Source organism: Musa acuminata, chromosome BXJ1-8 (assembly GCF_036884655.1).
Source record: "Musa acuminata AAA Group cultivar baxijiao chromosome BXJ1-8, Cavendish_Baxijiao_AAA, whole genome shotgun sequence".
NCBI lineage: Eukaryota > Viridiplantae > Streptophyta > Magnoliopsida > Zingiberales > Musaceae > Musa > Musa acuminata.
The window spans coordinates 11,625,052-11,642,085 of record NC_088334.1 but is presented as its reverse complement, the minus strand read 5'-3'; the positions used below and the strand labels follow the sequence as shown (position 1 = coordinate 11,642,085).

Below are 17,034 nucleotides of genomic sequence, written 5' to 3'. Positions count from 1 at the left end.
AACTATATTTATCTCAATTATTTGTTTCAAAAAACTTTTGGTAGTTATATCTATGATCTTTTCAACTAATCTAATTAATGTCCAATACACTAAGTATAAATTGTATATGTTCAAATCATTTATAATAATTTAATCTAAAAAAATATTTATAAGAATATAATGATAAAGATATCATTATAATAATATAATATAATATTAATACTTTGAGTTTTATAATAATATTGAACTATTACCATCATCTCTATTTCACCTTTAGAAGAAATATTGATATATTTATTATTCTCTTAAAATTATTTACAAATGATTGATACCATTTTTATGAAATAGTATTACTACCTCCGAGTATATAATTCTGAACTACAAGAATATCCAAAATAATATCATCCTACCTTATCACATAATTATTTAAAGTCGATTATCTTAATCTAAATCTCCTAATTATGTTTGACATTATGAATATTATTTTTCTTGATATTATTTATGACTAATTTTTCAGTATAATTTTATAAGTTATTAGTCTAGACCACTTCGATAGCTATAAAACTAATATAATAATATAAAATATAATTTAAAATATTTTATAAATGATAAAATTTTATTATAATTCACATCCCATAAGTTTAGCATCCTAAGTCACTTTAGCAACTATTAGTCAAATAAAATTTAGGGATAAAAGTTATAAATATTATTCACCAAAATTTTTCAATCTAATATATGCTGAAATAATTCAATAACAATAAAATAATAAATATAATAATTATCAAATATTAGCCAGCATAAAAAAATTATATGATAACAATAATCATGATAAATTATAAATCATATCTTTACATGAAAATTAAATATTATTTCATAATTTCAAACATGTGAATAATCAAATAAATATCAAGAAAAATAATTAAATATAATTATCATATACAAAATTTTATCCATATCGAAACTATAAAAGAAAGTCATAATTTATATTTTTTTAAGTTTATATAGAATCCTAAATTAGACCAATCAATCCTATTTAATTGGGTAAACCTAGATTTGGACCACCTAAATTGAGCTTATAGATTTAAACCAACTATCTACCAAATTAGGCCCAACAAGCGTACCATCTGTCTAATTAGACCCATCAAAATAAAAGTTGATCAAAATTAAAAATTGATCAAAAATTGATTTTGTCTAAATTTGATCAAAACCTGATTGATCAAATCTAAATCCAATTAAATAGTCAATATACAATCATGATTAAGTTTGATCAAAATATTTGATTAAACTAGATCAAGTTAGTAAATTTTATAATTAAAGACATAAGTTAAGAAATTTTAATTTCTAAAAGGTAAAACTATAATTTTACTTGGGATATATGAGTCTTTCTACACCCACCATACAGCTTGTTAAGATGGTAAAAGATTTATAATATATTTAATAAAAAAAGGTGAACAAAACGCAAATAAAAGAAAGAGAGGAAATTATTAAAGAATGAACTTCTAATTCTGCCAAAATCTGCCAAGCTCTTCTGGTTGATGAGATGATTAAAGGGATCTCTATATATCTGATATCCAAGACTTTATGCAGTGTAAAGATCTTGTTGTTTCTGTACCTGAGAGAAGCAGAAAAGAATTTGCGTTAGACAGGAGATAACATGAAGAAAAATCATGAAACAGAAGTAACAAAAAAGTATAATTAGCAGCTTCTCATGTCACATCTTCCACATTTGCATTTCACCATGGAATTTGTAATTTCATATCAAATAAGACTTGGAATCGGCATCATCCCAACAGCAAGAAATCATCTCATTTCTTTGACACAGCCCACTTGACAAAATCATGTTTAGGAAAATGATGTCACTTCATAGAAAAATTCTGATTTTTGTGGTCAGACAGAGAAAACAATCTCTACTAGCATGAAATTTAATGACATAAGAAAATCTAAATTTACTTAGTTTCTTTGCATCTGCTTGTTTTATCCTAATTACCTTTTGTTGGAGAATTTTGAACTCCACTTCACCAAGACCGACAATTATATATTGTAAGCAGCTCCTCTGTAAGTTTCTTTCAGAAGCAAAAATCTTGAGTAGGTATAAAGAAAGATGATGAAAGAATGGTTGAGAGGGAAACTCCCCTCGAGATCCAGGCATCAATTCTAATCTCAAATTATGTCTTCCAGTTCTTGATCCTCTCGTCTGATGAAGACATTGTACTCTGATTCCATCCCACTGGAGGTACTTCTATGTAAAGGTGTATTTTCCCCATCATCCAAGTCAATCCTGTCAAAATCCTCGTAGCTAGAATGGTTGTCTATTGTTTCTCCAGCACTTCGGCTTACATTGCTCTTCAAATTTCTATTCCCAAGGTTGGTCTGGATATCGTGATTAGAATGAGCTGCAACCTCGGAACTTCCACATATGCATGCTGAAGGGTGTTCATGAAATCCACCTCTGCCTGGTCTGACCTCATTAGGCTCTCCCATGAATCCTCTTTGAAAGATGCAGATTCTGGAGGAGAATGTTTCCCAGGTCATGCTGGTTCTGTTCAGAAACAACGAGTATAATTTCTTAGCATTCGGTCGTATTGTCCTCTTGTGTCCAAAGTATCTCCTGCATTAAGATGCCAAAGCAAATGGGGGGTTAGTAAGTTTGAACTGTTCACATATGATATCGTCACAAAGAAATAGAGCTACCTTTGACCGGCCAACATTCTGGCCATGTTGCCATTGTTGTTGGTCACAAAAACATCACTGCCATCACATACAATGAAGTCAAGTGCAGCCATACGAGATGAATATGATGAGAATGGTGCCAGTTCCTCCTTGGTTGCTAGAGTTTCTTTCGAGTGAAAATTAGGAAACAGTGCCTTCAGAGGTGCCAATGTCTCCTCTCCCCCATATATCTCACCAGATGCCACATAGAGATGAACGTCATTCCCAAAGCCCAATGCCCTGAGCATAAGACCGACTTCTTCAGGTATAAGTGGACATTTACCATGCCGATGTCCTTTCTCTGGGTTGCTTGCCTGCACAAAGTGTGTATATATAACTTACAACTGTGAATGAAAGGTAGCAACAAAGGAATATGCATTGCATTCAATAGACTGAAAAGTGAAGGCTTACATGCAAGTTCTTCCACCGCTTGCGTATGGCACCTAACTCTGTTCTTTCTTTCTCTCCTCCTCCATAATAGCACCCAGAGAAGGCAAGCATATCAGGTTCAAATCTGTCAATTAGAGGCACGTTGTTTATCATAGATCTTTTAGAAGTTACATTACCAGCCTCATGAAACTTTGGGAAATAGCTATTTTACCAAGACAAGGGTTGAATATCATATTGATAGCCAAAAGAGAAACCAAAAGTTGAGAAAGGAAAGCAAGTTGGAGATCTTTGAAGTTTCATCATAAGACATTTTAGGAGTTTTTTTTTTAACCACAAGATTGCTCTGCAATGAGACCACATACAAAAAAAGAAATAAAACGGGGAAGGAAACAATTATTTATGAGAAATATGCTGCCCAAGAAGGTTTTCAGAAATTTAAATTTGTAGTAGAAATTGAAGGTTCAAATTCAACTAATGTCAGGCAAGTGTAGGAGTGATGTATATGCAATATGTTAACTACTTCAAGTGAGTAATTTTATCCACTTATAAGCTCATGAACCTGCAGCTTCAAGACGACCTCAACGACCTACATAACTAGAACGAAGAAAAGGCACCACATAAGAACCTTTGAGACAAGAGAAAACAGTAGCAAGAGGCTAATAGTAGGAGAATGCAATGACTTATCATATTTGCATTTTGATTTTGGTGTACAAATGGGGACTGGATCATGGACCAGCAAATGCTTAACACATCATAATGATGATAGCTAAACTAAGACTAAAATGAGGGCACATATGAGGAAAACTTAGCCTTAAAAGTTTTCAAGTGTCACAGAAGAGTTAACAGAATCAACAGATCAATATATGGCTCATGAACTAGCTAATCAGGAGAAACTGAATCAATGATTATCTCCAGATTGAGCAATACATTGAATAAAAAGAGAACAAGATCCAACACAAGAAGATATTAGATGAAAATTATGGAAAGATAAGCCCAAGCTTGGTATCAATTAATATATTGGTCATAATATATAAAATTATTTCATAACTTAATCCAGCAAACTACTTGCACAACTAACAAGCACATGATGAGAAGAGCTAAATTTGAGCATCTGTATCCATAGGCAAGCAATATCACCATATTATGTTTTTACCTTAGGTGAAGGGCAATAAAGTGCTTGCTTCTAGCCTTCATTCTCTGAATCAGAGTGTCACCCATTACTTGTATTTGATCTGTGAATTTTAGGCCTTGATAATTTACTCTGCATCTCAGCTTCTGAAGATCAATGTCCAACTTGTTTGAAAGCCTATAGTCAAACTTTGTCAGCCGAACAACCTGCATTTCAAAAAAGATGGGCATAGACAATCCACAGAAGCAGTTAATTCCCTTATGGGATACACATGCTGAATGAAATAAATGAACCAAAATTAGTAGGTAAAGCCTACACAAGGCACAGTCGTCTCCATCACTGGAAACAATATATAGTCGTAATTACTCTTGAAAACAAAGACTCGGTAGCAGTCCTTAAATTTCTATTGCAGACACCAAAAAAATCATTTTTGAGAATCCTATATGAGATTCTGAATTAAAGTAGACTAGAACATGCGAACAAGTTTCAAGAATCAACAAACAATATTCTAACAAGAACATCTTTGATAATCTACACAATTTCTCATACATGATGCTAGAGCCGCAGATTTAACTACAAAGTCTTTGATTCCTATGATGGCCACATCATGCTCTGACTCTTACATTCCTATGTAAAAATGTTATGCATCAGTGCATGAGATATATTATAATCTCAACTTAATCTCTCAGGTAAAGTCTACATAGCAAGTTCCAATTGAACTCACACAAGAGTGTTCTCTTCCAAGCAAAGTAAACTATTATCATAGCCAACAATCTTGTATCTTGATTATTAGAAACTTGCTATCACAAATATATATATATATATATATATATATATATATATATATATATAATTAAAATAAAGGAAAAAAATCCAAAATATTATCTAAATAGTTCATCTAGCAATCCCTAGTGGAATTTGTTACTTGTTCATACATTGGTCCTGGAAAAGAGTTGGGTTTGTTATGACACTAGCTTTTCTTGATGTCATATCTGGGAAAAAAACTGGACTTTCGTGAATTTAAGAAATTTGGAAAAAACGGTCTAGTTCTAGGCAACTTACATGCTTCTTCGTAAGCACGGGCAGGACTCGACTTTGGTAGCATCTCGGGGTGCACTTCCTAGGAACACGCATCGTATAGGGAGTCCAAATGACTTTACCATCTTTTTCAGGAAGTTCTTTGATAATCTTGACATCCTTTGTGAGAGACGTAATGAACCAGTCAACATCAAAGATGTCGGAAAAATCACTGTGACATACAATCATGAAAGAAGAAAATGCTTCAGTAACCAAAGATTTAAATGCTTGATTTTTTAGTATTTGATGACTTGATCTATAAGTAGCTAATCACTTGCAAAAAGAGGAACAGTGCTTAGAAGCAAACCTAGCATCATTCCAGAAAGAGTCTTGATCCAATATAGGAACAACAAGTGTTGCATTCAAAATTCGAGCTGCAACAACACCATCGATTATCTGTAAACAACAGAGAATTTTCTCCATCAGTAACCATATGCAATGGTTTCCATTTTAAACGTGGAAACAGTCAAACACACAGGAAGATAAACCATCAAATCTGAAGACAACAAACTGCATCGTGGAAACAAAGTATAATTCTAGAGACATTGGAACTGCATTACCGAGGCTAAAGGTCAGTAATAAATAGATCAAATCAATTATATTTCCATAACAATGGTTGAGATCTGTCATCATTTGCAACTAGTACCAATTTTAGAACCTGAATCGGATAACTATTTGAAGCCATATCCACAGGTTGAGGGGATCATACAATGACAAATCTTTATGACCTAAGAGAAACTAGAGAATGTATACTCATACATGTAATGCCTTAGATACACCTGGAACTATAAGCAGAAGTGCTAATCAAGATAAGATACCCAGATTATGTAGCAGGTCAGTGCTGCACCAAGTGAAATCGACCACTATGAAAGTGCTTGTGGATGGTTGAGCAAGTGTCAAGTTCTTGTTAACACCAGTTTTCAAAGCTACGTGGAAACCTTAAGCCTGGATATCAAGTTATTGTTCCAAAAATGGTCATAGGATGCCCATGCCAAGAGAAAGACCAGTGTTTGCAAGATGAGCAGTATTCAGTGGCATCTTCCATGGCATGAACCAAGAAATTATTTGTCATGAACTTCACAATCTTCCAGCATATTAATCATCCAAACACCGATCGGGAGGCCGTTGACATAACAAATGTCACAATGGAGCAAAAATTGTTTGAAATCACAGAGAACTCACAACCCTTTTGAGACAACTGTCCTAGAAAAGATGAACCAATCAATGAACATGACGATCTTGCTTACCTAAAATAAAAAGATAGGAACATTTAACTCACCCCTGTTCTTTGTTGATTAAGCCCACCACTAGTAGCAATAATCAAATACCTATTGGGAAGAGTATTGGCTTCCGCAGCTGTAAAATGAGATAAATATTCCTTATCAGATCACTAAAATCGAATTAAACCTTAGAACTGCACCAAACCCAGACAAGATCGAAGTCTCGGGATTAAACCTTCCAAGAACATCATGAAAAAGCTTCCATCAAATTCCCCAACCGAATTAAATCAATAAAATATCATATCAAGAACAAAACAAACAAAAGAACAATACCTACTCGCAAACCCGCTGCTAGCATTGCTGCATCCATGGTAATCTTTAGACTGCTTCGAACCCCAAAGGTCGGTCACCGGGCTCCCTCTTCCACTCTAACAATCCAACCCATATCAGACGATTCGATGTGATCAAAAGCAAAATAGAATCCATCTTTAACGAAAACCAAGCATCTAGTCCTCAATCTGTACGTTCCCATTCACTTTTCCTAAAAGCACGGTCGGTCAAAAGACGAAACGAAGAACAAGAGCAACGCACCGGCACACGAAAAGCATCGACGGCGCCGGCGGCATTCCTCTGTAGGTCCACCGGTTTCTTGAGCTACAAACCAACGAATCATGTCAAAGGACAGGAACGACGACGAGAAACCCGTCAAAACGAGTGCTTTCTTGGACCGTACCAAGATGGAGGAAGGCTTTGCGCGGCGGTGGCGGGCGGGCCCAGCCATGTCGGGGGCAGCGCCGTTTAAGAGGGGCGAGGGCGCGAGGAGGGAGTGGAAGGCAAGCACGGCGATGATGAGGAGCGCGCCACCGGAGATGGCTGCCGCGGCCGGCACTGCTGGGACCACCCGCCGCTCCTGTCGTCGCCGCCTCTGAAACGCCATCTCTCTCTCTGTCTCTCTCTCTCTTCCCTTCCCTTCCCTTCCCTTCCCTCGCACCCTCTTCTATCCGCTCCTTATATCTCTTATACTTCACTTAGTATTCCCTTAGGGACTTAAACCCACCAATCCATCGACTCTGTTGGGTTGCCAGTAGAAAAGAAGAAGACGGATAATTATTTGAACTGGGAATATATATATATATATATATATATATATATATATATATATATATATATATATATATATGATATTCTGAAACCATAATTAGAATAATCAATCATAAACAAAGATATAAAAATAATAAATAATGAATCAAATAATTCCTAATCTTTCAGTTATCACAAATTCTCCTTTTTGGATGGAATTATTATCATAGCTTTAGATTTAGATTTGTTGGGAAGATAAGGTTGGAACATATTTGAGGGATTGAATCAAGTGGTATAATACGATTTCTACCATATTAAAGATTGGAATTTGAGTCCCAAAAAGTGTTTCTATCTAACACTGATTTAAGAGGCAAAAAAATCCAAACAATAAATGCACTGCCAGCAAGAATTTATGTCGATTAATTAAGTGATGCAAAGTTTGCTGCATCAGTTTTCATGGCGAGATGAGCGCAGCACCGAAGAGGATCGATCGAGGGAGGAAGAAGACGAGACACTGATGAAGTCCGCTTACGACACCGCTGCATTTGCCGAACAACCGTGCAGATCCTCTGACCTCGCCCGACGGTGCATCTCAAGCAAAGATTTGGTGAGGAGAAGAACGAGAAGTATTTGAGACTCGCTTCGAGAATTACCTGAGGAGGAGGAGGAGGAGGAGGAGGAAGAAGAAGAAGACTCACTGCGTGGACAAGGGGAATCTGCTATGTGGCCGTTGGCAAGACATGTCACGACGGATCCGACATCGATTCGGCTGCTTGTCAGGTTAATTTGCTACATGACAATATTAACCGTAAAGCATGATGATGATGTAGCCATCAAATAATATCCTATTATTAAATGTGATTGTAATTGTTTCACCAATTAACTTTTACTCATTTCAGTCAACGATTGAAGATCGATAAAATTTCTTCTTTTTTTATTTATTTCCTAAACCTTATAAATATATATTATTTGTTTATATTAATTTAAATATCGAGTCTATAATTTTGATTATGTATCTTCTTAATTTTATAAAATTAAAGATGAAAAATAAGCAACAAACTTAAAACAGAGTGAGCCATGTAATTTGTCATTTGCAATTATAAAATTAAGATAATTTTATAATCCTATTAAAAAACTTCTTCCAATGAATTTTCTGTAAAACATAAAAATAACAAATTTAAGACTGATTATTTTGAGAATTCACTTTTTATATCATGAGATTAATTAGTCTGATTGACATACATTCTTTTATTCATTAATTTAAAATTAAATAATCAATTTTCACTAATATCATAGATTTTTCTATATTTATGACAACTAATATATACCATAATCATAAATTTAGTTCTCCTCCTACACACCGGCAAAAAAAAGAATCACGCATTGAGTTAATGTTGGGAAAGAAATCAAAACGTTTCATCAAATATTCCCCTGCAGTCATACACCATCATCCTGCTCCAACTTTTCCCAAAATAATGATTCCACCACGCAGCTAAATTCCACTAAAAAAATACGAACATTTTATACATTAAAAAAAAAAAAAAAGATCATCATCATCGTCGTCAACTACAATAAATATATAATCACTGTTTTCAGATATCTTTTACTTCCTATACTCCCATTTTAATTTGTCTAAAATAAAAATGGAAATAAACAAAAAAAAGAGAGAGACCAAAACCAAGATATGAATGATTCTTCTACCCACACAACATCCAATCAAACTATTCTTCTAAGCTGAAAGATCGCCAGTGTTCCTGTAAGGTAATTCACAGCCTGCGCACTGATCGGGCGTTAACTATCCGCCCACCACCGGCAGACGACTCGGCAACACCGGCAGCAGAGTACGGCCTCTTCTTCACAGACGACCGCAGGCTGCTGCTGCTGCTGCCGCGGCCCACCGAGAAGTCCGCCGGCATCGACTTCCTCACCCCCTCCGCCTTCTTAGGCACCCTCCTCCGTGCAAGCTCCACTGCCTTGCCCGGGTCCTCCGCCACTGCCTCGTCGGACATCTCCCCCTTCTTCCTCTTGAGCCTCTCGTTCCTCCGCGCCGAGTAGAGCTCGTAGAACCGCCCTCGTTCGAACACCGGGCTCCTGCAGCCGCCCCCGGAGGACACGGCAGCTGCAGCTCCCGCGTCGCCGCAGCTCTGGAATTCTTCTTTCGCTCTTTCGACCAGCGCCGCCAGCTCCGATGACACCAGCCGGCGGTCGGTCCGGGCCGGCGACTCGACGGACACGGACGAGCGGTGCGGTCGCGGCGGCCTCTTGGAGGTTGCTGTAGGAGGTACATACATCATGTCAAGAGCAATGACGGGGGCGACAGCGGGTGAGGCAGGTGGTCGTGCGTTATGGTACCTGGCGGCGGGGCTCGAACTGATGGAGCGTCGTAGGAGGAGGCCGGTGGTGGTCGGCGGGGGCGAAGGCGGCGTGGAGACACCGCGAACTGGGGCCGGAGGTCCATCCCAGGCTTCCTCCGATGCCGCGACGAAGAAGTCTCTCCTCCAAATCGCAGGGAGAAGAAGAGAGAGAATGTTTCTGACTGTAGGCTGCGGGAGGAGCGGATGTAAATATTGGGGTGGGGGGTGCGTTGGGTCGTGGGGACCGGTTCCAACGGTCGAATTGTCGAGATCGGACCGTTTCCGATCAAGGAATTAGGAAGGCAATCCGTCCAATCGTAGTGGGACCCACGAATTGGGGTTGACCGAGGACACGGATAAGGATGATGGAAGTCATGATGTCACGTCGACGGCGGACACGCTTGCATGCATGCGCGCGTTGGCCCACCATCGTCGATGATGAATCGGATCCCAGTCGGCCACCAATCCAAATCAATTTTTGATGTGTTTTCAACCAGAATATTAATATTATTATTACATCATAACAGGGTCGGGTCAAATGTTGCAGTTTGACCAAAATAAACCGATGTTATGATGCATCTGGTCGATCTCCTATTGGATTTGATTTGGATTTCAGGATCTTATCCTTTGATCGGGTTTATATCGAACAGACTCAGATCGAATAATACCCGTCTTGCAATGCATAATAGGTGGGCAAAGTGCCATGCTACCACGGAACTGAGAGCGAAACAAAGAATGTGCTCACGTACCAAATGAATCAACATAAGATGTATCTCCAACGGACATGTCACTACTTGCTTGCCTTTCGCTAAATACAATTCAAATATGGCAAAAACGAATGGAATCTATCACAACATATACACGCAAGGAGATGGTTTCTTGTGGCATCATGCTCCGAATTAGACACAACTTCTCGTGCAGTTGATACTGAAACCATTATTCGCGGCAGAGTTAATCCCTTATGACCCATCTGCAGCCATGAATCTCGTATTCCCCACGGCCCTGTTTGCTACTCTCTCCCCCGCTTTCGCTGGTATAACCTGACTTTCTTGAGCGTTGTCTTCCTCTGGAAGCCCCACCATCGCTGGTGGTCCCATTCAAGAGAGGATCATCTATCCCACGGACTGCCTGCCTCATCGGCGATGTGATGCAGCTGTCGTCCCTAGCTTTCCTTCTATCCTTGTCGTGCTTTTTTATGTTTTCGGAGATCCGGTGAAGCTTCTCGTTGAGTCTTGTGAAGCTCTTCTCCACAGGCTCCACGGCTTGGGTTACAGTGAATTTGAAATCATTTACAATCTGCAAGGGAAAAGATATAAACTCTAACAAAAACATATTGACAATCAGGTATATTTGCAGACACAACTGTGATTATTGGTTGGGAGTAGCAAAGAAATGTTTATTCAGAAAATTGTCTAAGAAATAGTGAAATTCACATAAAATCAGCCAAGCCAGTACACCCTACATGGTCTACTGTTCTATATGCCTAACTGACGATGCTATTTCATGAGGCTACCTCATGTCTTATGTGATCGAAGGGTGACTCAATATTAAACTCAGTCAAAGCGGCTTTCAATATATTCTGTGTCTTCAGTTGTGATGTGACATTACAGATACAAGTCAGCGTAAAACTATAAACTTACAAAGTTTAGCAGATTTATATGGCCATGATGTGGATTTTTCTAACAGCAAAACAAATAAATAATGAGAGATGGGATGGACTTACATGTTCTCCACCACCTACGACAATATCCCGAACACTTTCTCTGATATCTGTAACAGATTTGGCACTGACATCAGGCTGAGGGAGTCTCAGCTTTGTAGGTCGGGTGCTGTCCCTAACTTCATCGGGGTCAATAGGACAGTCTGCAGATGCATAATCTCCGAGCACTGAAACATTTCCAGGCGGCTGATCAGCCAATAGCTCATATGGCTTGGCAGGGAACACATAGAGGTGAGCAACAGCAGCTACAGCCATCTGTGCTGGAAGAACAAGTGAATCTGTTAAAACTTTCAGCTTAGATGAATCTTGCAACTGCAGAAATTTCCAACTAGCAAAACAATATATGAGCATTTTGATGAACTTGGTTATTCAGAAATGTATTGATGGATTACAATGTCATGATCAAATTTGGAGAAAGGAACTAGTGGTGCTTTTAGATATCTAACGATCATAAAAGTATCTGAAATCAAACAACAAAAAAATTCACCGGGTTGCCTATGCCATTTATATATCGAACATTGCACATTCTCATCTAAAAGACTGCTTACAGTACCTCTATACATATAAAGAAGTCCTGAATACTTGACTTGAATTGCAAGCCTTGAGCTATAGGGCTCTTCAACAAACCAAATGTATAGAGTAGTGCTATTGTCACACCCTGCCACCAAGTCAAGAAGACAATGGATTTGAACATAAGGAACTTTGCCAGTGGCTTTGTGTGTGCCAATTCATCCTTAATAGCAGTGTAAAACTGAACTAAACAGTACAGGGCCCAATATTGACTGAAATTGAGAACAGCAGCCATGTAAGGGTACCTGAAACACAAAAGAGAGAAGGCTTAGTTGTCTGCAACAATTAAAGTGGCTCACTAGTTAGGAAACCTCATAAAGGCTTTTATACTAAAAGCAGTTTTTATCTTTTAAGCCTATTTTTCCAAACAAAATTTAGCAGCTTCATACAAGGACCCACAATTCTGTCCTGTGAGTAAAGTGCCAAAAACCCAAGAACCAGATGAACAAAAAAAAAAAAGCTTCAGATAACCATCACCTTCAACAGCATTCTACCTGCAACATATCTGTAAAACACCTAAACGGGATCCAAGCCCATGAATTCCACTTAACAAACAGGATGTGCACATTTAAGAACAAAAACCTATCGTGATAGGCTTTGTAAGACCAGAATGTCAGGAGCAATGAGAGTATATCATATTAGTATGGATAGTATATAACATCTTCAATTTGTAATCATGTGCTCAAGGCAAATGCAAGGTTCCCACACACAAGGCTTCACAGCATGTCTCTAGATAATACAGTCAAATAATGTGCTCCCAGTAAATTAAACCAAAGATACGCATCTTTGTAGCTGGTTCTACATCCTTTACTGAATCTCGAACCCTCCGACTAAGAAATATCCAGGGCGATAATATACAGGAAAATTGATCAGTCATGGCTGATGAAAGCAAGAATAACCCAGATATAGTAAGGCTCACGGGTACCTAGTAAAGAAAACAAGAGAAAGTAACACACAAGTACTGACAAACCAAGCCAGCTAACCATGGCCAATAAAAAGTGTGTATGCTAAGCAAGGTTCGCAATACCGTACCGTACCGGTATTTCGACCTGGGCTCGATACCGGTACGGTACGGTATACCGAGCGGTACACCCAGGTGTGCCGAGTACTGTAGCACTGCTACAGTCTACAGTGAACTCGGACCGGTAAAAGGCGGTCCGCGTACCGACAACCTGTCGGACCGATACGTACCGCCCATACCGGACGGTACAGCTCGGTACAGCAGATCCTGATGCTAAGAAAACCTCAAGAGTGAACCCAACAATTATCCTCAGAAACCTTTCGACATGATCTGACTTATTATCCACATTAAAAGGAAAGAGAAAACTTCATTAACTTATGTAGAAAGTGAACGATAAAGAAGAACAATAACATGATGTCAAACTATTTCCACCAAAGTCCAAGTTTTGAGCATATAATCAAACTTGTCTTACCCGCAGCCCAATTTGAATTCTCCTTCACAGTATACACCAAAAGCTTCAAAAATCACAGACAGAATTGCTGTGATAGTCTTTATTATCATCTGCAAGAAAAAAAGACATCTGTTATGAACTGTTTCTACACAAAAAAAAAAAAACAAAGGATTTTCTTGCATCTATACTTACATATTGGAAAATTCCAAACTTTATAAGCTGGTAAAACCACCTGCCAACTCTCCAAGGTTTTAAAAGATAGTTCATTGGGAAATGGTGATGAATAACGCCCCTTTCTGAAGCATGATCCAGGAGGGGCGTAGCGGCAGAAGAACAACCATCCCTCTCCATAAATTCAATTGTCCTATCTTCTCCACCTAAACCAGCAAAGTATAATTAAATTTCATTATCAAGAAGCAGCATAGTGGTGGACAAACAAAGGCAAAATTTGATGTCCTCTCTTCTCCATCTAAACCAGCAAAGTTTACTAAATACCGATTACCAAGAAGAAATACATCAATATACAAAGCATTGCAAACTATGATCTTTGAGATGGGTATAACAAGGGTTGGAACAGTTCCAGAGAAAACTGCACTGACAGTCCACAAGCAAAGCGTGCGCATAAACATCAAGTAAAGAAGCTGATGCATGCTTCATTATGCACAGAATTGCAGATTTGACAAAAGAAAATTGTAGTTTGGAGTTTAGAGTGCATTAAAAAAGATTGTAAATGAAACAAATGGGCAAGTTCCAGAGTTGGAAAAGAAAGAAAATTGATATTTACTGTTTCAAGTTCCTTATTACCTACAAAAACGTACCGATTATCAACAGATGCAACCTTTTAATGCAAGTAGGAATTGTACTACCAGCTTGCCATATGACCTTCTTGAATGGAGCTATGATGCGTTCAAGGCAAATTAGGTATATGACTATCTGCAACAAGACCTAAAAGGCTAACATTGGGTAGAAGCAGCCATCTTATATTGACTAATGAAGTGGAAATAGGGATATAACCAGATTGATCAGGTATAGATGGATCTGGATCTGAATCTGAACCAAATTGCTTTCATCGGTGGAAACTACATCCAACCAGGAGTACAACACGAGTCCAATTCAAACACTCGTAATGGTCTTGACTTGTTTTACGAGTCCATTTTGAACCCAACATAAACTAAATAAAGATCTTTAACCTGAATGCAACTGGATCGATCCAGCACATGGAATGCTTCTCCCTATTATCCCTTCACGTAAGCCGGTGGATCTTAAGTTGCTGGCTGCCTGATACCATTATGGTTTTCAAATGCCTATGCAACACTTCACCATCAGAAACCACATCATATTCACAGATCTCCCAACGCCATTCAAATTAATATTCTTTCTTTTCAACCTTTGAGGATTTTCAAGGAAGCATCAGGACTAGCTGGTAATTACTCAAGTATATATGGACCAATTAGAATATTCAAAAGGAAATATCATAACCTATAACTATATCCATAATCGATCAAGAACTTTACACAAGTTTCAAAGAAAAGAAATAGCAATATTTTCTCACTCTTGAATGATGAGTGCCTAAACAAATTGAACTAGAGAACCTGTCGTGATAGAGGCATACCCAAGCAAGCAACAAAATATCTTCCAAAGCAGTACATGGCAAAGGCCTCGTAGCAATCACGTAGAATACCACAATCAACACTGAGCGATGGATTCACCAATGACACATACTACAATATGAAAAAAAAATACATATATGTTAAGCATATCTACAGAGGAAAGAGAACGATAATAAAATAAAGCAGCAAAGTTTTTTATGAAGGATCGATATAAATTTCCACCAATAACATGTAATTTTAAGGATTTTTGGTTGGCGAAAAGTGAGAGGCAAAGAAGTGGCACTTCCTGAAAGTGACCAATTTATTAAGTTGTCAATATCATCCGAAAGTTGTATAAAAAAAACACTTGCATCCGAAGTGGTCGGACGAGCTTCTGTAACTCAGAGTAACCACCAACATTCACGAAACGAAGCTGCCAACTTTGATGCAATATGGTTTCAACATCAACATTGTCCAAGATTATGAAAGAAATACTCACAGACTCGATTGAATAACAAGGAACCATCAAGATGACCCCAATTAAGAACTTCTGCTCCTGTAAAAAAGATGACGGAGATGTGAAAGTTCATGGACGCAGAATGAGAAGACACAGAGGCAAGGAGGAGAGGGGAGGTAAGGAAAACCTCGGGATTCTTGTACGCAGAAAGGTGCTCGAATACAAGGAAGGCAGAAAACGAAAGCGCAACAAGAACAAAGAAGCCGGCAACAATAGTTGCCCATGCCGACGGCGAAAAGTTTGAGTGCACCAAAGAGAGAAAACCAGCCATCACCCTCATAGCGAAGGACGACGTTGGACCGGCCAAATACATCACAGATTCTTATCATAGTTCAACTTCATCGCGGAGGATCCAAGCTTCGATCAAAACGGGAACAAATCGCGACTTTTTCTTTCGCCTGTTCATCACCTGAAGGAACCGAAAGAAAGATAATTCAGAGATTCAAACTAAAAGGTCGCGACGTATCCTATCGATCGCCAAAGTCGAAACAAAGATCATACAAGAATGAATACAAATCTTCAAGAAAAATGAAAACCTAGATGTACCAAAATGGAGCGGCCGTGGCGACCGATGCCTAACTCACCGAATTCGACCATATGGAATTCAAGAAGGAAGCGAATAATCGGTTTTATCTCCAAAGGGGTCTTCTTGCCTTTGGAAACCGGGAATTCGTCCGTCGTCCCCTCACGGCGGCCCAATTCGTCGGAGAGGAAAGAGACGGTGGGAGAGAACGAAATCAGGCTTCTTTTGTATTCATTCAATTTGTGGAAAATTAATATTATACGTATATATATATATAATTAATAAATAATGTGTGTAGTAATTAGTAATTAATTATCGCCTTACGTTATCGTTGTGTTGGATCCACCGTCCATTACGCCTCCTTTCAATCCGTGCCATCGAGTAGAGGGGGAGACCCCACGTCAAGTAGAGATAGTATACAGGTAAACATCGATGCCTTCAGCTGATCGACTGATGGGGAGTGATTCCGGACAAACAGTTCATAGTTCGACCAATAAAAGTAAATTCGTGAGGCCCATAAGATGAAGAACACATACTTCGTAACAGAAATGGTATTGTAATTATTTGTAACAAAATGCAGACGTCATTCTATTACATCTTTTAGCTTTCAGTGAAAAACGTACGACTGGTTTGGGATAGTTCTTCTTTCTTTTAAACAGTAGGGAAAGGCCACATTTACTGTGTTATTATTAAGTAGGCATGAGACAAAATTGATTCAAGACATTAATTAGAGAAGAACTTTGTGAGGGGAAATTCTCATCAGAA

The 17,034-nt window shown here is 38.3% G+C and overlaps 3 protein-coding genes across 5 annotated transcripts; all 3 read right to left on the bottom strand.

The window, feature by feature from the left end:
- Positions 1-1,355: 1,355 nt before the first annotated feature.
- On the bottom strand, positions 1,356-7,610 carry LOC135587531 (O-fucosyltransferase 6-like). 3 transcript variants are annotated; one of them, XR_010475898.1, is made up of 11 exons: positions 7,238-7,610; positions 7,096-7,158; positions 6,842-6,932; positions 6,564-6,640; positions 5,592-5,680; positions 5,270-5,456; positions 4,232-4,413; positions 3,100-3,202; positions 2,671-3,002; positions 1,967-2,587; positions 1,356-1,591 (listed from the first exon to the last, which is right to left on the bottom strand). XR_010475898.1 is itself a non-coding variant. In XM_065079061.1 (10 exons), exons 1-10 carry the CDS (start codon positions 7,439-7,441, stop codon positions 2,140-2,142), a joined length of 1,776 nt encoding a protein of 591 aa, XP_064935133.1. In that variant the 5' UTR covers positions 7,442-7,610; the 3' UTR covers positions 1,627-2,139. The 3 variants fall into 3 exon arrangements, 1 of the variants encoding a protein (XP_064935133.1); XR_010475899.1 differs by having other exon boundaries at positions 1,357-1,591; positions 6,838-6,932; positions 7,238-7,314; XM_065079061.1 differs by lacking the exon at positions 1,356-1,591 and having other exon boundaries at positions 1,627-2,587.
- Positions 7,611-9,139: 1,529 nt separating this feature from the next.
- On the bottom strand, positions 9,140-10,135 carry LOC135589010 (uncharacterized). The gene is made up of 2 exons (XM_065081335.1): positions 9,937-10,135; positions 9,140-9,856 (listed from the first exon to the last, which is right to left on the bottom strand). Exons 1-2 carry the CDS (start codon positions 10,040-10,042, stop codon positions 9,351-9,353), a joined length of 612 nt encoding a protein of 203 aa, XP_064937407.1. The 5' UTR covers positions 10,043-10,135; the 3' UTR covers positions 9,140-9,350.
- Positions 10,136-10,656: 521 nt separating this feature from the next.
- On the bottom strand, positions 10,657-16,492 carry LOC135587530 (protein LAZ1-like). Its single transcript, XM_065079060.1, has 9 exons — positions 16,331-16,492; positions 15,874-16,155; positions 15,729-15,785; positions 15,253-15,361; positions 13,833-14,017; positions 13,662-13,750; positions 12,212-12,473; positions 11,662-11,913; positions 10,657-11,234 (listed from the first exon to the last, which is right to left on the bottom strand). The coding sequence occupies exons 2-9, from the start codon at positions 16,057-16,059 to the stop codon at positions 10,890-10,892; spliced, it is 1,485 nt and encodes a 494-aa protein (XP_064935132.1). The 5' UTR covers positions 16,060-16,155; positions 16,331-16,492; the 3' UTR covers positions 10,657-10,889.
- Positions 16,493-17,034: the final 542 nt, after the last annotated feature.

Bases quoted from the DNA above. Each gene is read 5' to 3' on its own strand.
- LOC135587531 (XM_065079061.1), bottom strand. From the start codon at position 7,441: ATGGCGTTTCAGAGGCGGCGACGACAGGAGCGGCGGGTGGTCCCAGCA. The intron at 3,203-4,231 runs GTAAAAACATAA...TCTAATTGACAG, and splicing joins TTTATTGCCCTTCACCTAAG to ATTTGAACCTGATATGCTTG. The intron at 2,588-2,670 runs GTAGCTCTATTT...ATCTTAATGCAG, and splicing joins AGAATGTTGGCCGGTCAAAG to GAGATACTTTGGACACAAGA.
- LOC135589010 (XM_065081335.1), bottom strand. From the start codon at position 10,042: ATGGACCTCCGGCCCCAGTTCGCGGTGTCTCCACGCCGCCTTCGCCCC. The intron at 9,857-9,936 runs GTACCATAACGC...TACCTCCTACAG, and splicing joins AGTTCGAGCCCCGCCGCCAG to CAACCTCCAAGAGGCCGCCG.
- LOC135587530 (XM_065079060.1), bottom strand. From the start codon at position 16,059: ATGTATTTGGCCGGTCCAACGTCGTCCTTCGCTATGAGGGTGATGGCT. The intron at 15,362-15,728 runs GTGAGTATTTCT...TTCATATTGTAG, and splicing joins CTTGTTATTCAATCGAGTCT to TATGTGTCATTGGTGAATCC. The intron at 11,914-12,211 runs GTACTGTAAGCA...CTTCCAGCACAG, and splicing joins ACTTCTTTATATGTATAGAG to ATGGCTGTAGCTGCTGTTGC.